This window comes from Theobroma cacao, chromosome 1 (assembly GCF_053813885.1).
Source record: "Theobroma cacao isolate CCN51 chromosome 1, ASM5381388v1, whole genome shotgun sequence".
NCBI lineage: Eukaryota > Viridiplantae > Streptophyta > Magnoliopsida > Malvales > Malvaceae > Theobroma > Theobroma cacao.
The window spans coordinates 13,354,260-13,377,624 of NC_142639.1; the positions used below are offsets into that span (position 1 = coordinate 13,354,260).

Below are 23,365 nucleotides of genomic sequence, written 5' to 3' on the forward strand. Positions count from 1 at the left end.
ATGTCCCATTTTTGGCCGAATTTTCCAAGGAAGGGAGTGAGCTGATTTTGTTGTTTTTAGAAGGTTATTGGCTGATATTTAATGGTTAGAAATGTTGGAGAGAGAATGGGATGATTTAGAGCTAAAATGGAGCGCGTTAGCAATTTATCGGGCAAAGTGCCAAAAATAGGTTAATACCGCGTTTAAGCCGTTTTAGCTATTGCATTTCATACCATACATTAGTATAGGATTTAAGTTAATTATATAGTGATTTAGCATCAATGTGATGAATTGTGTAAATTTTTTTAATGTGTCTAGGAGGAGAGCCTTCTGGAAAAGGCAAATAAGTCGTACCCGACGAGTAGTGATCGGAGCGCTTAGAAAGCTTTTAGTTTGTACAAATGGTGAGTAAACTTATTATTATTGTAAATTATCTAGAGTTTATTTTTAAATGCCCTTTATGTATTTTATGAAATGAGAACGAGATTAAAATGAGATTTTTGATGTTTTAGGAATAAATGTGACAAATAAAAATATATTGTATTGATTATGAAATTGAGTAATTGGAGGCTGCAAATTGACTTGAAAAATATATATTTTCCTAGGAATGGCTTATGAGAAATGAGTATATGTGGCTATATTTTGTGAGTGCATTGGGAAATTTATGTAAGTTGTTTTTACTATGCAGGCTGGATAAATAAATAAAAACCACGTTATACTGTCGAAATTTTATTAAAATTGGTGGGTTAGTCACTGCAGTGACGAGTTTCCATGGACTGCCTATTAGAGGGGTACTGTAAACCCAATTATATAGTTACTCCGATTGTAGAGGCGATGAGGGTAACTCCTAGGGTAGTATTAGAGCTCACTTCACATTGAACTCCCACGTGAATGTGTAACTCGACTAATGCCAAGGAACGACTTGTTTTAAAAATAAAAATGTGTTTCACGTGTGAATATTTTGACACCCTTGATGAACTCGGTTAGATGCCTTGGCCAAGGTATCCTCGATGATTAGTTTTAGCTTGAGCCTTGTTTTAATAAAAGACATAAGCCTTAAAAACTGTTTTGGTAAATTACAAATATTTTATGGTTTAAGAAATAAATTGGAAACATTATGAAATGGGTTGAAATTTGTTGTTTAAACTTGCCTCCATTTTACTCGCCTTTAGATATTTATGATAATGTTTGTTTACTCATTGGGATTGCAAAATCTCACCCAACTCCTTTCCACCCATTTCAGGTTCAGTATAGACTATAGATAGCTGATCTCATCGAGGACTACCATTGGATCTGCATTTTTCAAACCGTAGGTTCACAATCCTCTTTACTTTTGTTTATTCGGGGGCCCTCTTGTTATTGTAAATTAAATTAAATATTTTGACTTACTGTATTTCAGTAGGTATAAATTTATTTAGCTTTTACGCTATAAAAATTATTCACGTATAACTCTATAAATATTGTTTTATAAGAAAATATAATATTTCCCTTAATATTTCTTTTATTTTCTTATTATATTCAAATAATCGTAATTTCATTTTAAATGAAGATTTTAGACTTTTAAACTCATTTTGAATATGAATTATGTGTTTTGTACTTGTACATTACGTTTTAGCCAGTTTCAAATTTTTGAGAAAAAATTGACCAAAATACCCCTGTGTGGCGAAAATTTTATTTTGATTGTTTTTGATCTAAAATAGTGTATATTCTCTAAAAACTGGAAATTTAACAACGATTGCTTACAAGAAAGGAAAGAAACTGATATGTAAGCCTTGCGGGGTTCCGGTTGGCATTTCGGATAATGAGTGTCAATCGGGACGTCGCGGCTATTGTCATGGGCCTGAGGGAGGTTCCGGGTTGTGACAATTCGATTGGTATCAGAGCTTTTGGTTTTAAAATTAAGATTTTTTGGTTTTAAAGTGGTTTTAAAAATTTACAGTATCAGTGCGGCCCCGGATTAAGTTAGGTTAGGTTGAATAGAATGCATGCATTTTCATATAGAGCCTAAGGTTCCCTAAGCTTGCTCGTTTCTCTTATAGATTATTATGCCTCCTCGACGCGGACACCCACCTCTCACTGGATCAGTTGAGAGGGGAAAAGGTCGTTCCCAACGTCGTCAGCTAGATGCAGTAAGGGAAGAATCGGCTGCGTCTACCATTCGGGCAGCACTTGCTGCTGAGCAGGTCGATAGTCCTCCACATCCTCCACCTCCTCTGCCACCTACTGGTATTCCCGCCATGCCTATTAAGGCAGCACAGGCATTGGCAGCTTTCTTTACCGCAATGGCTGGTGGAGCTCAGACTGGTCAAGTTCCACATATAGTACCACTAGTTACTACTTTAGTTCCACCACCGGTACAGGATGTATCCATTTCCAATAAGCTAAAAGAGGCTAGACAGCTCAATTGTGTGTTTTTCGCGGGTGAGTTGGATGCCACTGTGGCAAAGGACTGATTAATCGGGTTTTAGAGACTCTCTGATATGAGATTAGACGACGACATGAAGCTGATGGTGGCTACGAGATTATTAGAGAAGAGGGCTCGTACTTGGTGGAATTCAGTGAAGTCCCGTTCCACTACTCCTCAAACGTGGTCTGATTTTCTCAGGAAATTCGATGGTCAGTATTTCACTTATTTTCATCAAAAAGAAAAGAAGAGAGAATTTTTGAGTTTGAAACAGGGGACTCTAACTATAAAGGAGTACGGGACTCGTTTTAACGAGTTGATGTTATATGTGCCAGATCTGATGAAATTTGAGCAAGATTAGGCTAGTTATTTCGATGAAGGGCTCCGTAATGAGATTAGAGAGCGGATGACAGTGACTGGTAGGGAGCCACATAAGGAGGTGGTACAGATGGCTTTACGGGCCGAAAAGCTCGCGACTGAGAATAGGAGGATTCGAACTGAGTTTATAAAAAGGAAGAATCCTAGTATGTCTTCTAGTTAGCTAGTAAAAAGAGGCAAGGACTCAACGATTTCAGGGAGTACTACTTCTGTTTCTGTGACATCTCCTCGACCTCTATTTCCACTATCACAACAAAGACCTTTGAGGTTTAGCAGATCTACTATGACTGGTTTTGGGAAGAGTTTCGGAGGTTCTGACCGATGCAAAAATTATGAGAATTATCATAGTGGGCTATGTAGAGGGCCAACAAGATGTTTCCAATATGGACAGACGGGTCATATTAGGAGTAATTGCCCACGGTTAGGACGAGTCATGGTAGTTGCATCATCTTCACCAGCTCACACTGATATGCAGATGAGAGATTCTTTTGGGTTGCCACCGAGACAAGGAGTGCCCATACGGTTCAGTGTGGAGAGTAATACCCCGACACATCCACCTTCGAGACCACAGACTAATACCTTGACAAGAGTTTTCGCTATGATGGAAGATGAGGCACGAGTCCGACTTGGAGCAGTGACAGGTACTATGTCTTTATTTGATAAAGATGCTTATGTTTTGATAGATTCTGGCTCAGATAGGTCTTATGTGAGCACCACATTTACAACGATTACTCATAGGAAAGGAAAAAAACTGATATGTAAGCCTTGCGGGGTTTCGGTTGGCATTCCGGATAATGAGTGTCAATCGAGACGTCGCGACGATTGTCATGGGCCTGAGGGAGGTTCCGGGTCGTGACAATATCAGCTAGTTGCCTATCAGAATTGCAATGGTGGAAGACAACATCTCCATTCTTTTTAGCATCATGAATGGCATGGAATTTAATCTTAATATGCTTTGTATTCCCATGATACATAGGATTTTTGATGATGCCAATTGCTGGCTTCTTGTCAATGAACATGTTAATAGCTCGAGTTTGAGGAAAATACAAGTCATCAAGTAGTTTTCTCAACCAAATAGCCTGGTTTGAGGCTTCAGCAACTGAAATATATTCAGCTTCACATGAGGACTGAGCAACCACTGATTGCTTGCGAGAATTCCATGAGAATACTCCATTTCTAAGTGTAAACACATAGCCAGAGGTACTTTTAGAGTCATCTAAGTTTCCTCCCCAATCACTATTTGAGAAACTAGTGAGTTTGAAGTCTTGCTTTCTTGTGAAATGAATTTCATAATCCAAGGTTCCTTTAAGATACCTTAGAATTCGTTTACCAGCAGCATAGCGCAGATCAGTAGGCTCCTGCATAAACCTGGAAAGAAAACTCACAGAGAACATAATATCTGGTCTCGAGGAGCAAATGTAAAGAAGGCTCCTAATTAAACTTCTGTAAGTAGATGGATTTTGAAGCTTAATTCCACTGTCAATTGAAAGTTTGTCATTCACAACTAAAGGAGTTAAAGTAGACTTACATTGGCTCATTCCAAATCTCTTCAACACTTCATAGACATACTTTCTTTGTGACAATCGAATGCCTTTAACAGATTGTGAAATTTGCAATCCAAGAAAATAACTCATTGGACCCAAGTCTGTCATATCGAATTCCTCTTGCATTTCCTTCCTGAATTTATCCAAGGTAGCATCATCTCTTCCAGTAACCAAAAGGTCATCAACATATAAGGAGACAATTAGTTGGTGATCTTTGGTACTCAAAATGAAGAGAGTAGCTTCATTACAACTTTTCACAAAGCCTTGCTTGGATAAATAACTGTTAATTCTGCTGTACCAAGTTCTAGGAGCCTACTTTAAGCCATATAAAGCTTTATGAAGCTTGTAGACTTTGTCTTGATCAGCTAACAACTTGAACCCTTCAAGCTGCTCAACATAAATTTCTTCTTCAAGTACTCCATTCAAAAAAGTAGATTTAACATCTAAATGATGTACCTTCCAACTTACAGTAGCAGATAAAGCAAGTAGTAAACGAATTGTATCATAGCGGGCAATAGGAGCATAAGTTTCAATATAATCCAAACCTGGTATTTGACTGAACCCTTTCACAACTAAGCGAGCTTTTTATTTGTTTAAACTCCCATCAAGATTTATTTTCCTCTCATACACCCACTTGACTGGAAGAACATGTTGGTTTGATGGTTTGTCAACCAAGCTCCAAGTTTGATTTTTGTTAATTACTTCCAGTTCATCAAACATAGCATTTATCCACTCAAGATGTTGCATGGCCTCTCCAAATGTGTTTGGCTCAGCTATGGCCACAAAGCTGCTATGATAAATATCATAAATGGATTGTGACCCTCTCACAGGCTCATCATCAATGTTATCATCATAAATTGGTTCATCAGTAACCACATCGTTTTCTTGCACATCAGTATTCACAAAGATAAGAGCAGGCACCTGATTATTGGCAGTAGTTTATATGTTCCAATTCCAGTTGGAAGCTTCATCAAATGTAACATTTTTGCTAATGATTATTCTGTCATGTTTTGGTAGATAAATTCGATAAGTTTTTTACTGTGTGCTATAGCCTATGAAAATACCCCTGTGAGCTCTTTGTTGAAGCTTATCACGCTGTGTGTTTGGCACATGACAGTATAAAATGCTTCAAAATATTCGAAGATGATCAACAGATGGTCTAAAGCCATGCCAAGCTTCAAATGGAGTTTTGTTCACTAAGGCTCTAGTAGGAAGCAAGTTGAGCAGATATACTGCTGTGCTAGCAGCTTCTGCCCAAAATTTCTTGGGCAAATTCTTCTCGAACAATAAAGATCTGGACATTTCAAGTATTGTTCTATTCTTTCTCTCAAAAACACCATTCTGCTGAGGAGAATATGGTGCAGTGAGTTGATGAGAAATTCCAGTACTTAGGAGAAATTCAGAAAACTCATTCGAGGTATATTCACCCCATTATCAAACCTCAAGGTCTTTATCTTGCAACTTGTCTAAAGCTTTACTTTGGCCTTAAACTTCAAGAACATTTCAAATACTTTAGATTTTGCTTTTAAGAAATATATCCAGCAAAATCTAGACATATCATCAATGAATATTAAGTAGAATCTACTGCCAACCAATGACTCAACTTTCATAGGACCTGCTACATCAGTATGAACCAATTCAAGCTTGATTTTTGCTCGATGTCTACTGGCTAGAGGATAGGGCTTCCTTGATAACTTCCCAAATTGACATGCACCGCAAACTGGACCTTTGTTAGACAATTTAGGTAAGTTATCAAGTAAACCAGCAGAACTTACTTGATTAAGAGAGGGATAGTTGTAGTGCCCAAGCCGCTTATACCATAAGTTTGTTTCATCAACAACTGTAGTTGCTTGCATGCAGGAATCATTCCAATTTAGAGAGAAGATTCTATTTCTCATTGGAATAGTCATCAAATAATCGCCTGTGGGTTCATAGATGGTACATGCAGAATCTTGGAATAGTAAAACATAAGAGTTTTCCACAATTTGTCCAACACTCAATAGATTTTGAGTGATGGTTGGAGCTGAAAGAACCTCAGAGATGTGCTTGGTGCCAAAACAGGCTTGCACACTGACTGTCCCTTTTCCTACTGCATGTAGGTAAAGCCCGTTGCCTATTTTAACTTGTGAGCTATAATTCTTGTCCAAATCAATAAACATAGCTTCAAAAGGAGTCATATGATTGGAGCATCCACTATTGAGCAGCCATTGAGGATTATCAACTTGATGAGAATTTGTCAGTGCCATAAACAAGGTTTCTTTAGCCATTTCAGCTTTTTCAGTCTCCTTTGTTGGTTTTTCTAGTGCAGTTTGTATGTTCTTACAAACTTTCTCCATGTGACCAACTTCATTGGAAGCTTTGCATTTAGCATATGGCCTAAACCAGCAATGTTCTTTTGCATGGTTTCGTTTCTTGCAATAAGAACACATTTTAAACTTGTTTTTTTTGCTGGAGAAATGACTTGGTTGGTAAAGCTTTTTATATTTTTCTCTAGAATTTTTCTTAGAATCAGAATCAATGTTGGCTTTCCCTTTATGTTTAGCAACTAATGCACCCTCCACAATAGCATCTTGACATGCAGTTCTCCTCTGTTCATAAGCTTCAAGTGCACTCACTAGCTCAGTAACAGTGAGTTGAGTGAAGTCTTTAGTATGCTTTAAAGAGGACACTATTGCTTTAAATTTTTCTGGAACACTGTTAAGAATTTTTTCAACAACCTGTACCTCTTTCAAGTCTTCACCTAGCATACGAATCTGATTTACCAGATGCATGACTCAATCAGTATAGTCCATGACAGATTGATTGTCTTTCATTTTGAGAAGCTCAAACTCTTTTTGAAGATTTTGAGCCCGCATTTGTTTCAATCTTGCAGAGCCCTGAAACTCCTCATAGAGTTTATTCCATGCTTGCTTTGCAGTCTTGCAACCTATGATTTTGCTAAATATTGTCTCAGACACAACTGCATGAATGAATGACAAAGCCCTGTATCGCTTTGCTACCTCTTTAGAGTACTGTTTAATCTGAGTAATTGTTGCATTATCTCTCAATGTAGGTGGCTCCTCCTTAGATTCTATGGCATTCCAAAGATCATATTTTTTTAGATAGGCCTCCATCTTGACAGCCCACAATGAGTAATTTTTGCCATCAAAGATTGGTGGAGATGGGTGAGAAATAGTGGGAGTCGACATATTGTTGAAGTTTGAGCAATTTGAAGAGTGGTGGCTTGACTTTAGATGTATGGTGAGTTTTTTGGTATTTCAGGTCCAACTGAGATCTTATATTTACAAGAGCTCTGATACCATGATATATTTCTAGTCTATAACAGGAACCAGATGGCAAAGATGCTCTGTTATAAAACTAAAACAGAGGTTAACAAAGCTTGAAAGAAAGACTGTCGATGGTTACAAGAAACTGCAGAACATACTTCATTGATCATATTGAAGTACAAGTTAAATATGCAGTAGGCATGATTAACACTTGTAACATACTCTAGACACAAGTGTTATGGCATAAAGACAACAAACTCATGCAACTATACATGTAGGAGATGGAATTAACAGAAAACATGCATGACTAATGACTAGTACAATGAAGCAAAGTATAACAAAAGCTTGACAAGTGTACATTATCATGCAAGTATTAACTTAACATCAGCAGTTGTGGAAGTCATGGTTCGATATTCTGCTTTTATGATTGATCTAGAGATCATGGGTTGTTTCTTGGAGGACTGAGAGACACAGTTGGCACTCATAAATGGAATGTCCACTTGTACTACGCCTTGTATTTGAGCAATTGGCCTAGTCTACATCACAATATCCATGGAGCTTAAATGGACTTTGAGCAAAGAATGTGAGGACACAGTGAATCATTCCATTGAGATATCCGAGAATACATTTGATTGTTTTCATATTTCCTTCAGTTGGAGATTAGAGGTGTTGACATCCTGAACAATGTCGAGTTGTGTGTAGGTGAGGTATTGGAAAGCACCTACTAGACTTCTGTATTCTTTTGGATCAATGCTTCTGGAGTCTTGTGGTGAAAATTGCGACTTGAGAGCCATTGGGGTGTTGAAATGAGAGCAATCGGTGAGCTTGGCTCGGTATAGTAGGTCCTTGTTGTGCTTGCTTTGTGAGATTATGATTCCTTCTGAGAAATATTGTACTTCAAGGTTGAAGGAAGTAGCGTAGTTTTCCAAGGTCTTTGAGAGCAAATTCTATGTGGAGTCTATTTATCAAATTCTCAATAAATTTGTCATCATTACCTGTGAGAACAATATCATCAATGTAAATAAGCATAAGCACAATTATATTGTTCTTGCATAATGTAAAAAGAGAAGGGTCAGCTTGGCTGCATAATAAGCTAGTGTGGATTAGAAAGTCGGACAACCAATCAAACCATGCTCATGGTGCTTGTTTGAGGCCATAGAGAGATTTGTATAGCTTGCACACATGATTTGGCATTTCGAAATTCTTGAATCTAGGAGGTTGTTCAATGCAGATGGTTTTTTTGAGGTAGCCATGTAGGAATGCATTCTTCATGTCTAATTGTCGCATTTTCCATTTTGAAGATACGCTATAGCTAGAACTAATCTTATTGTGGTGGCTATGGCGACAGGGTTTTATGTTTTTTTTGTAGTCTAAGCCTTCAACCTAAGTATATCTTTAGGCCACGAGTCATGCCTTGTATCTTTCGATGGAGCCATCATCCTTATGTTTGATTCAAAAAATCCACTTGGACCAATGATGTTGGTATCTGGAGGTCTCGGAACCCAGGTCCAGGTTCGATTGTTACTGAGTGCTTGAAGTTCTTCAAGCATTGCAGCATGCCACTGGGGAATGGAGAGAGCTGCTTTGTCGTTTTTTGGAACTGTGGTGACTGTGGTGTTGTGTGCCTCGTTTGTTTGCTTGCCTTGAAGCTGCTTGATGTTTTCAGCTAGAGTTGGATCAAGGTTACGTTGTGCATCAAGTTTTTGGCGAGTCACCATTAGATGTATGTTTGCTTGCTCGGTGTTTGTTTCTGAACCTGCAGAAGAGGATAGGAGTTAGATTATCACTTACGTTTGGCACATCAATGAGATTTTAAGATTTATTTCTTGCAGATTAGCCTGCTGTTCATTTTCGACTTTAGAGATTCGAATTGTTTTAAGTGGATTGACTTGCTGTTCATTCTCAGTTACGGTCATGTGAGTTGGGTGCAGTCTGAATTTCAGCAAGTATTTGACTTTGTGCCTTAGGTTTGCAAAAGTCATCAGAGATAGAACTTAAGACAGTGTTGATCCCTTCTTGCATTTGAGATTCATTATTGCCTTGGTTGTTTGTTGGTGTGGGAATGCTAGTTTTCCCTTTTTGTACCCAAGCCCTGACAAGTAGACCAGATATATGGTGGGATTTAAACATCGGTATCCTTTGTGCATGGGACTATATCCCAAGAAGTTGCGGGGATTCGTCTTTTTTGAGAACTTGGTTCTTCCCATAATCCCTTAGATAAGGAAAACACCTGCAACCAAAAATCCTTAGACCACCATAGTCAGGATTTTTTTAAACAATTTTGAAAAAGGAATTTCCATATCAAGTGTCTAGGATGACAATCGATTTATGAGATATAAAGATGTAAGGAATGCGTCTACCAAGTACTTAACAGGTAAATGAGCTTGGAATAACAAAGTAAGACCAGTTTCTACAATATGACGATGTTTCATTTCTGCCACACTATTTTGCTTTGGTGTGTTTGGGCAAGAAAATTGATGATGAATTCCACAATTTATCAAATGACTTTCAAATTCAAAAGATGTAAATTCACCACCACTATCACTTTGAAAAATTTTGATTTTTTGATTAAATTAATTTTCAACCATTCTTTGAAAATTGAGAAAAGTTTTGAAGAAATTAGATTTTTTCTTTGAAGAAAACAACCATGTATATCTTGTGCAGTCATCGACTATCACAACATAATATTTAAATTGCTGACATGATAAAATAGGTGCTGGTCCCCATAAATCACAATGTAATTTATTTAATGGAAATTTAGAAATATTATTTGAGAATGAAAATGGGATTTTACATCTTTTCCCCATTGGACAACTACTATGAATCGTTGAGTTTTTCTCCCAATTGGAAACATTAATTGAGCCTTTTGATTGTAATTCTTTTAAGTATCTTAGATGAGGGTGACCCATTTGTTGGTGCCATATGTTTTGTTTAAATGCAAGAAAAGCTTGTTGCTTAATTTCCTATAACGCATAAAAACCTCCATTTCTGAATCCCTTAGTATCCTGCCCTGTCAAGATTTAATAACAAAATCGCTAGCAGAGAATTCAATGGTGCAGGTATTGTCTTTTGTTAATTTTCTTACAGAGATTAAATTTTTCTTTGTTTTTTTGGAACAATCAACACATCAGTTTAAGATCTCCATAATTTGTTTCTATTTTTCCTTCACCTATGTGAAAAATTTTGAGGCTTGCACCATTTCTTACAAAAATGAATTCATTACCTTTATAAGGAGTAGTTTTCATGAATTTACTTGGATTATTTAAAATGTGTGACATGGCCTCGGAGTCTGCATATAGGTTTTAGTCCTTAGTTTCTGAATTCATTGTAGCAAGTGCCTTAGGAAGATGGTCCTCGGATTGAAATGAATGATCAAACTCGTTCCAGCATTCTAGAGTCGAGTGTTTGGCTTTTCCACAAATTTGACATGTCACTATTTGTTCCTTTCATTGAGAGTGATTACTATTGTTCAATTTTCTATTCACGCAAGTGCACGTATTACAAAGATAATATGGAGATGAGTAGAGTGTTGATCCCATAGAAAATTGAATTAATCTTTATTGCTAAGTACTAAAATAAACACATTCTAATTTTATCTAAACAATTAAAAAGAAAGATTTGAAACTAATAAACTAATAACTAAAACTAAAACTAATCTAAAATCTATTAGCAAATTTATTTTATTAAATTCGAGTGACTACCAGACTTAAGATTATGATATCCCTCAATACTTCATCTGAATATTGTCTTTCTCTCTTAACTTAGTTTAATGGATTAAGTTGCTAACCTTAAATCCTAAATTATTTACAAGTCTCTTTCGAGTTTCTCATAAAAATACATCTCTCAATTAATTTACTATATGTCTATGCAAATTATATTGAAGAAAAATTCATTAAGTTTGTATTCTAATTTTGGCTACGTATGGCTTATAGGTATATGTCTACCCTATATACAAATTAAACCACCTAATCAACTAATTAAGTGTATTCGATCATACATTATTCTATTTAAGGTCTACCTAAATCTCCTTCGTCAAGGTTTAACTTAGGTTTCTAATTCAATCTAATTGGTGACTAGTCAACTAGAAGCATTAAGAACAAAATAAAATAAACAACTTAAATCTATCAAAAATAAGTAAAAGAGAGATAAATAATTTAGACTACATATTGAGTTCAATCATAATCTTAGATTAACAATTTAGTTCTCCATCAAGTCATATATCATCATTGAATAAATATTAAACATTAAGAACAAAACAAAGAAAATTAGAGAATAAAAGAAAAGATAGAAAAACTCAAGAGTTGTATTCTTGATCTCCAAGTCTCCTTGAAGCCTGCAAATTCTTCTTAGCTTCAATGACTCTGTGGCTTGACACTTAGCTGTTAATCTGGTGTTTCTTTTTTTTCTCCTTAAGTCCTCTGAAAGGTTATTTTTATAGGCTTTGAAGTTAGGCCAAGTTGTGTGGAGAAAGAAGTCAATTTTAGCTGTAATTATCTCACCAAACTATGTGAGTCGCAACCTTGCCTAATTAATTAACAAAAATCATAACTGCTCTAGGACTACTACAGTATGTCAACTTTTATAAGTTTTTAACCATCTTTCTTGCTGAACTGGGTAAAGTGGTAAACATGAAAGTTGTATCTTTTTCTCTTATCTTTCCAATAGTCCAAGAATCACTTCATTTGGAGCTCTATAGAGAAAGTTATGACCAAAATACCTAAACATATGCATTAGAAGTTAGTACCTTGAAATTGCTCTCCTTCTTCCATTAAAGTTCTTCTTTCATCAAACACCTACAAAAGCACAAATAAATCAATAACAACCTATCTTAACCACATTAACAGCAAATTAAGTAAAAAATTAACTAAGATTAGATTGACTCACCTAAAATAACTAATTTAAAATAATTAAATAAAACCTATTAATTTTTATGCATTATTACAAGAACTACGTTAATTTATTATCAAAATTAAGTCCAAATAACTCAATTGGTTTTTTGATAGCAGCTAGGCTATCACAGATACTTTTAAATTTTTTGAAATATTCATCAAGTGGCATATTTCCCTTTTTGAGAGAGATCAATGTGTCATTTAACAATTGTTCTTTCTCGACTGTGTTAGGTAGCAATTGGTTTTCAACTGATTGCCGTACTTGAGATGTAGTTTGTACATTCTCTAAAGAAATGAGTACCTTAGTTTCAATATTTCAAAGTAGCCAAGCAATTACCAATCCATGGTTGTTATGCTAGACTTGGTATTATGGGTTAGGAGATGTTTTGTCGTCTTCTCCAATTATTTTTTCGCAAGTTTGTTTCATTAGTCAAGTGATGCTCTAAGCCAATGCTTTGGATTAGAGGTTCCACCTGAGGACACCACAACAAGAAATTTGAGCTATCTAGTTTTAATGATGTTGGGTTAGTACATTGGTGCAGGGTTTGAAGAGAAAGAAAATGTTTGGGATTTGTTGAGTTGGCCATGAGACTATGGTTTTTTTGTTCCAACCTTTGATGATAGCTCGATAATATAAAGAATTTGAAACAATTGTAAGAGATTTAACAAAAAATAGTTATCATTCCACCTTATTCATGAACACATAGTTACCTATATATATATATATATATATATATATATTTGTATATGCTATTTACACGAAAGGTTATTTAAGTAGAAAAGTCTATTAAGGAAAGATTTTATCTAATGGCTATAATGTGATTGTGCAATCCCTTGAGAGAGGACCATGCATTTGGCTAAATGTATGCGAAGCTGATTTGGACTTTCCTTTAAGGTGGAAAGAGTCGTTGGAGAGAATTGAGGAGCTATAGCCGTTGGAGAAGATTCTATTGAGTGACAGATTTCAACCAGTATTTTTGATTGCTAATCTTCCCTTTTAGCGTGGACCATGTGAATCCCACATTGTAGAGATATGTTCTTAGTGGGTAGAGCCATAAATCTCATATAAAAAGGAAGCTCCTAGCGAGGAGTCAAGAGAGAATTCCAAATGCTAGGGAGGGGAGCTATTAATCCCTTATCGGTTATGTACTAGAGTGATACTAGTTATATAAGGGTTCACACCTTTAATCTGTGAGGTGCCTTTTGTGGGATAAAACCATTAAACCAGTGAGCTAAAGTGGGCAATATCTCATAAGGGTTGCCTCAAACTTATTTGAGTTGTTTATCTACTTCAACTTTCACCAACACAAAGTCACTGCCACTTCCTTCCTTCCTACTATTTTTGTCGCACCATATGCCCCCGTCGACTCCACCTCTCTCTTGATCAATCTCTTTCCACGTCTCTCCCTTTCCTCTTTTTCATATTGTTTTTCTCTCCTTTGCTTCTCTCCACCTATCTTTTCTTCATTATTTCCTTATCTTTCTTTCACCTTTCTCCCTCTCTACATTACTCTATCACTGGACAATATTCTCCCACCCCAACAACTATACACCCACAATGAAAATTTGGATTTTTTTCCGTAACCCGAAAAAACTATGGCTCTTATTCCTCTCTCTCTCTCTCTCTCTCTAGCATAAGTTTAGGAAACTTCATTTATTTTAATTTTTATTTGTTCTAATTAAAAAGTTTGAAGCTTGAGAAAAGCTGAAGGCTAGCATGGAAAATATTGATTCTAATTGTGCTCTATACTTTCTTTCTTGCATTTTCTCTGGAAGTGTTTTATGCCTCATTATTGTAGTAATTTTAGGGTTTTCTTAATCATCCTCCTTTTGCACGCTTGTTCCGTTTAGTATAATTTTTTTTGGGTGTTGGTTGTTATTGATACACTACTAGCTTTTTCATTCTCTTTTCTTGATTTCATTCGCTCAAGTTACTATTTTGTTGCCCCAAAAAATAATACTACACTACAACATTTTTACCCTTTTATTGCAAAATTTTAGATGCATTTTTTCTTATGTAACTAAATTCATCATATTACTCTTGATACATTTCATTTAATTACACTATTTAAAGTGTAATCACATAAAAAAATTGAGAAAAGCCCACAAAATAAAAGTAGCCAACAGCCTAAAAAAAAAAACAAACAAAAGCCCCTTACCCTTTTCGTGGTCAAATAGACTATATTCTTGCAAAATCCCTTTGGCTCTGCCCTGCTGCTTTCTCTTTTCATGATTCCAAAAAATGCCAAACAAATGAAGAGTTGATGATGCCAACCAACTCAAATGGATTTGTGTCGCATGCGTAGTCCTAGACCTGTTCCTATATTTGAGCTTGCCCATTTCAATTCCCAGGTTCTCTGCTCCGTACAAAATATTTGATCTACTCTCAATTTTTCTAAGACAGGTAAATCTCTTTTTCTCGATTCATCAATTCTCTTTTTCTTTCTTTGGCTACTAAGAACACTATCGGTTGACACAAATCTAAAGAAATCCTTAGTGATTTTCTCAACTCTTTTGATTTTATGTTATTTTTTCAAATTTATTTGAAATTTGATAGTTGAGAATTTTGAACAAATATTGAATAGAGTTTTTTATTGTGTTCAGGCAAGTGTTCATATTCAATTCTCTAATTCTGATTCAGCTACTCACTCTATTTCTCCTTTGATTTTCTTTTATTTTAAGCATTATTTATGTAGTTCAAGTTTATATTAGAGTTTCCTATAACACTAATTAAGGATTTGGATCGCAAATTAGGGTTGCGTAGGAAATATAGATATCAATATAGGGTTGCTTAGGGTTGTTGGTCTTTCTTTTATTGATTTGTGAGATATTTTTAAATTGGATTTTCGTTTTCATTAATTTTCTCTTTTTTTTTTTTTTTTATTTTCTACTTGATTGCAGTTAATGTTTCTATTTTGTCTCTTTGATTTTAAGAGTAAGATGACTTTGGTTGCTTGAGAATCTGACATAGGTAAGTTTCAGTGCTTTTTCCTTCTATTTCTTTTGTAATTTAGTCGATGATGGAATTAACTTAAAGAAATTGTGTTGTAAGCTCTATGATAGTGCTTATCTTCATTACAATCGCCTTTATACTGCTCAGCTAAGAAATTTAAAGACATACTTTGATGAAATTAGCAACTGGATTATAATTTTGTCCTTCACTTTTTATTTATAAAATTTAATGTAATTAAGCTATAAATTCCCAAAGAACCCTAATTGTGATAAGCAATAATATAACTTATATTCTACATTATAGGCACACAAGAAGAAGCAGCTGAAGCTTATGATATTGCTGCAATTAAGTTTAGGGGGACAAGTGTTGTAACCAATTTTGACATAAGTAGGTATGATGTAAAGAGAATTTGCTCAAGCTCTACTCTTACTAACCTCAAGTCAAGTCAGCTTATAATTAGTAAGCTTTTAACATTAAATCCCCAAAACACCCTTTGACTCTTTACCTCTCATTTCCATCTTATTTCACAGATCCGGGTCTTCTTCTTCTTCTTCTATCAAGGTACATGTTTTGTTATTGCTTTTTTCAAGTTTCAATCTTTAACCTAGTTTTTGTTCATAGCTGTCATTATCATTTGGTCATTCTTTTTGGGTGCTTTTCCTTTGCTGTAAGTTTTTCAGATTAGATCAGCTAATTAGGTTTTGCATGGTAGATTTGTTTTGCCTTGTTGGGTTTTTCTTTTTGAAGTCCCAGATTGGGTTCTGAGGATGCTAGGAAAGGGAAATGAGGATAAAAGTTTGTAAAAGATTTTGAGTTTATGTTTTGTTCTGTGTTGCCTTTACTCTAAAAAGGAAAAAAAGAGTATAAAAAGTTTAGCTTTGCTTGAGTTTAGGTTGCAAATACTGGCTCTATGGATTGGCATTTATGTTTTCTTAAGACCAAAATTGAGGATGAATTAATTGATTCAAAGTTCAAAGCTATAGGGCTGGTTTTGTTGAATTTGACATAATCTGCTTATGAATTATGTTTTTGGTTGTTTGTTTTAACATTTTTGAGCAGTAAATATTAGCAAATAAAAGGCAGGAAATTGGATTAAAGCTGATCTGTCGAATTAGATAAAGAACAGTACGGTTAGATCTAAAGCATATTCTAGCCATGTCTTTTATTGGTACCAAGCAGAAATGCAAGGCTTGTGAGAAGACTGTTTATCCTGTGGAACTTTTGTCAACAGATGTGGTTCCTTATCGTAAGTCTTGCTTCAAATGTAGTCATTGCAAAGGGACTCAAAAGGTAAGGTTTTTAATTGCTTTGAGTCATTTTCTATTCCTTTGTTGATGTAGTTGCAAATATAGTTGACATGCTTGTTTTGTACATTGATTAGGTTTAAAGCAAATGGGATATCAAATTATGTTGCCGTTTATTGCATTTACACTGAGGTCACTAAGCATTTTATTTTTTTTGCTAGTTAATTTAGTAGATCTTTGTTAGAATGTGTAATCAAAAAATATACTAAGGAGTAACTTGGACACTATTGTCATCTTACTGCTGGTTTTTTTTATTATTCATTTTTTTCCTTAAGAAAGAAAATTTTGGGTGATTTTTTGTTGTAGAAAATTAGCATTGTTGTAGGCTCTGTGAACGAGTGTTGCTCACATGATAGATTTTGTTAACCAACTTTGTTGATTTATGTAATGAAGTTTCTGCTTCTAACTTAGCAGCATGTCTTATGTTTCCAGTTGGGTAATTACTCCTTGATGGAAGGTGTTCTTTATTGCAAGCCTCATTTTGAGCAACTCTTCAAGGAGACGGGTAACTTCAACAAGAGTTTTCAGTCACGTATGTATTTTTCTCGTGATGGATAAAAGTTTTTATTTGACTTCTTGATAGTTTTGTTTTGTTGGTTTAATTTGTCATTAATTTTATTGTCAGCAGCTGCAGAGTCAGCTGAGAAGTTAACTCCCGAGCTGGTAAATATCCCCTGCAACACCAAATGTGTTTGATGTTTGATTACGTAAAGAGCTAAAAGTTGTTATTAAATGAGGATATATGATGAAATTATATCTTAGCAAGCATTTTGCATCTGCTAATGCTTCATCTCTGATAATACCAAGTATAATATCTTTCCCCTTCTCTTCCATTATACCAAGTATTTTTTATTTATGATGTTGTTAACTTATAAGTTATTTTGTTAGTAATTTATTTTATTTTTTATTAATACAGAAAGTTAATAGTTAAGTATTAGGACATAAGTGCTTACCTATCTTTATATCATTGTTGGTTTGGTATTAATTGACCCATCCTTTAGGTTAATTTTATTTGATTCATGAAGAATTGGCCGAACTGAAAGATAGCCCTTTGCTTGTCACTTTAAGAGTTTTTATCATTTTAAAGTTCTAATTTGTAATATAATTTAAGATTTATGATTTGTGATATCATTTTTACTTTTCTTAGATGGTGGAAGTTAATGTTCCTCAACTTCTCTTGGAAGAATAAAAGCACAACTTCGAACAAATGAGCCTAACAAGATACTTGGAAGAATTGATTCCAAATGCTGCTATTGATGAATTCTGTAAGTCATTTTATGTTAATTTATGTAATTGCTTTGAAGGTAATTTTGTTCTAGCATTATCATTGGAATTGTTCTATGCTGGATCCCTATTAGGATTTTCTGATGTATTGTTCTCTACTGGGAACTTCCTTGTTTTTGATGACTCGTAATCTTAGGGGTCTCTTTTTTAAGCTTCTGGTGGCAGTTTCTATTAGCGAAACGCAGCAAGGTCTTGCGATTTATTGGCTTGGCTCTGATTTTATTTTTGTGACAGAAGCATTTCTTTGTTACCTTGCTTTTGGCTCCTATTGTTTTCAGTCTTCTTTTCCATCTTGTCCTTGCTGAACTTAGCCACTTCATAGAGATTTTATTGTAATTGTACAGCTCTGTTACCACAACAATTTTTATGCCATTAAAGTCTTAGGCTAATAAGACAAAAGACTTGCCATGGCATCCATTGGTGATGGATTAATATAATTATGCTTTTTAGAAAAATATTACCTATTATATGAACTACTTGCAAATGATTTTTATCTTGCAACTTAATCTTTGCAGGTAAGGACAGCAATGTCAGTTGGGTTTGTTAGGTTGGAGAATGGACAAACAAATATGTATAGAGAGGAATTGGAGAGAAAAAGAGAGAGATGACTAAAATTAGTTGAGGAAAATGATTGTAAAGATTGATTTTTAGACATTGTAAACGTTGTAAAGACCTTTGAAAATGATTTTTAAAGCATTTGATTTTTGAGGCATTAGTTCTACAATTTGATTTCATGATTTGTGAGCATGTCTTTCTATCACATATTAAAGGTTATATGTCTCTATTTTATACTTTTTAGCTACACATTTTATATGCTGCCATATGATTTAAGATTGCAGTCATATAGCATACAGCTGCACTTTAATTTTGCTGTTGAATCCCATAAAGAAGTGCAGCCATACTTTTCCATACATTGGCTAAGGCTGCACTTAGAAAAAGTACAGCCTTAACCTAAGGTTGCATATTTTTCACCGATGACTGCAATTTTTTTTGCAGCCAAAGGTCAAAAATGTTGTAGTGCTAACTGCTATTCTAGTTTCTCGAACGTAGCTAAGCACACTAGTGCATGCTTGATAATTCTCATATGATTGGCCCAAGGAAGGGCTTAGATGGGGAGTAATTGGTTGAGTTGAACCATTAATTCCTATCAATTCAATCAAGTTTATTTATTAATTTATTGTAGATGGTCACATTTTCAATCAATCGATAACATTGGTGATACACGATATATAAATACACTAGCACATTGTATGGTAAAGCAGGAAAAATGAAAGCAAGCATTGTTCTTCTCTTTTATCCCAGTTCCATTGATTGTTAATGTACTTTAAACTTTAAACCCACATTTTAAGTTCACAATAAAATTGTTAAGGTATTTGAAGGAAAATTCTCACTTGAGAATTTATCAAGGAGTCATGGCATTTATATTGTTGATGTGTAGTTTCCACAAGAAAGAATATTACAATTGAGAAAATGAAGGAATTTTACAGTCAATAATGAAAAACATGAGCCTCAAACATAAGACATGTTGATATTGGGAGCTGTTTACTTGCCATTAAACCATTCCCATTCTGGCTCTTAGATTGCCAAACCACCGAAGTTTTTTTTTTTCTTAATCATAGATAATTTTATTACGTATCAAAATAATTGATACAAAGATTGGTCTGAAGTAAAGCTACAGAAAATAGGATACAACAGTCTACCTATGAAAAACACTTAAACGATTGACTTAAAAACACCTTATCAAATAGAGAAATGACACTACAATACAAAAGACTCAACATTATACTTCTGAAAAAATCTTCCACCGCCTTTAACTGTTGCAATTCAAAAATCTTCCCACTCATTCCAGCGTCACATAAAATCACAATAAATAGTAGACATATGTCCCAACACATAATCGAAACTATATTTGTCAAACCGCAATTCTATATCTCACTAGATGCATTGAACTCGAATAGCCAGATCAAAATAGATTAACAACTAATAGCACAATCACATAAGCATACTTAACCTTAGTCAAACTAAACAAACAAGAATCCAAACTCTCAATCTCAACATAGACTTGTAATCGAGAAATAGAAAATAATAGCTTGACAGACCATTCATAGAAATAACATCCAGCGTATTTAAAGACCTCAATCAACCCATACAACTCCTTAGTGCACAAACAATCTTAATTACCACCATGCAAAAATATTTCACCAGGTTCCATCCTAAATTTTGCTAAAGAATCGGCCACTGCATTCGCCTTTAGAAGAGTATGAACAAAATCAACATCACCAATACCATCACACTATTTATCAATCTCATTAATCTCATTGAAGGTGTTCCATGAATTCTTAAAATGAAGATGGTTCTCCCTCACCCATGCGAGTGCCACCTTAAAATCATACTCAATAGTCAATTTCCTTTTGCCCATCCAAGTAGAAGAAGCAAATAGTTTGAGTGTATTTTCAATGACCATCAAATCAGCATAATTAGAATTTCCCAAAAGTCCAAAAAATATTCCCAATATACACTTCCATAACCAGCTGGACCTGGTTTATCACATGCTAATTCGTTGTTATATATGTCGTACAATTAGAAACAAAAAGACTCCATGGTTCTGACTTCCACACAATTTCATTTACAATTTCCTTAATTCCACAAGCCTTGATGCGAAGCATAAATCGCATTTTTATGAGAAAAATAATTTCATCTCCATTCCAACTTTTTTTAATTAAAGATGGTATCATTTGTAACTAACCAAATTGATCGACATGTAACCCCACACCATTAACCGACTTGTTTTTGTGACAGCTTTCCACTGACAACCTTGCCATGCTTGTAAAAGAGACTCCACGGTTCATGAAATAAACCATTGAAATTCTCACCATTTCAAGACACCACACCATACGTTCCAACTAAAATGACATGAAACATGTATGTGTTTGCAAATTTCATCAAATAATCCACACCAACTACATGCTAAACCTCATTATCAAATTTCATCCCTTTCATATTTAAAAAGCATTTAGTTGGATTTTCTATTTGACTTTGGGCATTGCTTTGCATAATGACCTGATTTTCCACAAATGAAGTATCTTGATGACTTTTTGCCTAGTTGCTCTTTCTTTCTTCCATACTTGATTCTTTTGAATTTCTTTCTTCTTCGGAACTTCCTAGTTCTCATGAGCTAGTTCAAGTAGGATGTCTTCTGAAGTGGCACTTCCTCCCAAATTAAAAGATTGCGATGAAAATGAGTATTCCATTGTCTTTATTGATGAAGTTCCACTACTTTACTTTGCATTTCCATAGCTAATGAAAAAAAGTCTTGAATACACCAAGCTAAGTGGTTTGTTTAAAAGCCACTTATTAAGTCAAAAGAAAAGTCCATCCCTTGACAACTCTCAAAACCCACCATCGTATAAACTTCGTTATGAGATGACAATTTTATAATTTGACTCCATACCATCGACATCTTTAAAGTAAGCTCTGTTGAAGGCAACCAGTTTAATTTATCAACACCATTTTTCTCGACAAGCAATTTTTTCAATAATGAATTCTCTCCTATTCCATACCTCCACCATCATTTGCTAAGCAACACCAAATTTTTGTGCATTAAATTGGAAATGCCTAAACCTCTAAAGAATTTGGGTTTACACACCACATCCCATCTCACTTTTACCATTTTCCTTTTTTACGCATTTTCTCCCCAAAGAAAATTTCTATGTAACTGCTCAAGCTTATTAAGAATTCCCTTCAGTGCTTTAAATATCAACAAATAATACATTGATAATAAATTAAGCTTTGAATTAATCAGGGCAATTCTCCCACCAAAAAAGAGGTACTTATGTTGCCATAAAGCTAACCTTCACTTGAATTGATTAATGGCCGAAGTACCAAAATAGTCCCTATACCCATGCATTTTTTTCAGTTTAGTCTCTGCATTCAAAATCAAAGCAATTTAGTCTTTCAATTTTGAGAATTGGAGCAATTTAGTCCCTCCCTCTAATGTTGTCCAATTTTGCCACATGGTAGTGCCGCGTCAGCATGTCATTTTTGGCCTCCAATCAGCCTATGATCCATAATTAAATCAATCCAAGCAGTTTGCCCACTTATTTTATGTCATTATTCTAAATTCCCAGGGGTATACAAAATGAATTGGAAAAAATTGAAAGAAGGTTTTTATGGGCTGGTGGTAAACAAAGTGGGGGGATTAATTATTTGAAGTGGGATACAGTTTGCAGTTTTAAAGAATGTGGTTGCCTTGGCATAGTTGATTGAGAGATAAAAAATAGAGCATTACTTAATAAATAGTTGTGGAGGTTTGGTAATGAATGGGATAACTTATGGAGAGAAGTTGTTATAGCGAAGAATGATTATGACCCAAGTGCCCTATAACCCATTGCTAAATTTACTCGTAATTTCTCTAATATTTGGAAAAATACTATTTCTCCTTTTGTGCCTACTAATAAGTTTTTCTTGCGGGTCTCACCTAATTTTGCCATTGTTATAGGTGATGGAAAATTCATTAACTTTTGGCAAGATCAGTGGCTAGACGAATTGATATTACAAAATGAATGTCCATGTCTTTTTGCATTGGCCGTGAACAAGAAAGGAAAAATATGTGAATTTGGCGAATGAATTAATCTCAAATGGTACTGAAAAATTGAATTATGGTGACAATTATTTGGAAGGGAATTTCAGTATTGGATGAGGCTATAGAGTTATCTAAGACAACGTACGTTAAGTACTAGTTTGTAGGATAAGGTGATATGGAAGGCTACCACAAGTGGAACATATACATCCAAATCTTTTTGCCAAAAAAATTCTCTAGTCTTATGGGGAGAATACTGATTTATGGAAAAAGGATAAGGATGGGCTTGGTTCATACAGAGTGGAGGTATTTGTATGGCAATTGATGTGGAAGGAAATAGTCGTTAAGGATGAACTTGTAAAAAGAGGACTCCTAGGTGATGATGTGCAAGAAAAACTGTGAAACTGTTAGCCATCTCTTTTTTACATGTGAGGAAATATCGAAGGTATGGAGCATGTGATGTGTCGAATGGAATATGAATTGGATTATTTCATCATATTCTCAAACATCTTTCATGGTATGGTGATCTCTAACTCCTCATTGTGTTCAATTTAATATGTGGTTAATTGCATTCAATGCTATCACTTGGTCATTGTGGAAATTCTGAAATGATATAATCTTTAATGGTAAAGTATGGGATGTGATTCAATTGTATTAGATCATTAAATTAAGAGTTGCAGTGTGGGTTAAATCCAAATGTCTTGAATTTCCATATTCAACAGAAGAGATCTTTCGAAGTCCAAATAATGTAAAAAGTGTTCAAAGTCATAATTCAAATCGTTGGA

At 34.8% G+C, this 23,365-nt stretch overlaps 2 protein-coding genes across 22 annotated transcripts; one reads left to right on the forward strand and one right to left on the reverse strand.

Annotated features, from left to right (window-relative positions):
* Positions 1–3,008: 3,008 nt before the first annotated feature.
* Positions 3,009–7,076, reverse strand: LOC148764546 (uncharacterized). Its single transcript, XM_088805892.1, has 4 exons — positions 5,898–7,076; positions 5,008–5,226; positions 3,635–4,617; positions 3,009–3,075 (listed from the first exon to the last, which is right to left on the reverse strand). The coding sequence occupies exons 1-4, from the start codon at positions 7,074–7,076 to the stop codon at positions 3,009–3,011; spliced, it is 2,448 nt and encodes an 815-aa protein (XP_088662018.1).
* A 7,283-nt stretch (positions 7,077–14,359) lies between these two features.
* On the forward strand, positions 14,360–18,585 carry LOC108660959 (LIM domain-containing protein WLIM2b-like). 21 transcript variants are annotated; one of them, XM_088802990.1, is made up of 11 exons: positions 14,361–14,864; positions 15,362–15,431; positions 15,717–15,804; positions 15,944–15,974; positions 16,473–16,543; positions 16,645–16,703; positions 16,795–16,849; positions 17,150–17,249; positions 17,343–17,380; positions 17,865–17,982; positions 18,517–18,585. In XM_088802990.1, the coding sequence occupies exons 6-10, from the start codon at positions 16,645–16,647 to the stop codon at positions 17,904–17,906; spliced, it is 294 nt and encodes a 97-aa protein (XP_088659116.1). In that variant the 5' UTR covers positions 14,361–14,864; positions 15,362–15,431; positions 15,717–15,804; positions 15,944–15,974; positions 16,473–16,543; the 3' UTR covers positions 17,907–17,982; positions 18,517–18,585. The 21 variants fall into 21 exon arrangements, with proteins under 21 accessions (XP_088659121.1, XP_088659116.1, XP_088659119.1 ...); XM_088802995.1 differs by lacking the exon at positions 15,717–15,804 and having other exon boundaries at positions 14,360–14,864; XM_088802988.1 differs by lacking the exon at positions 16,473–16,543 and having other exon boundaries at positions 14,367–14,864; positions 16,593–16,703.
* The last annotated feature ends 4,780 nt before the right edge of the window (positions 18,586–23,365 follow it).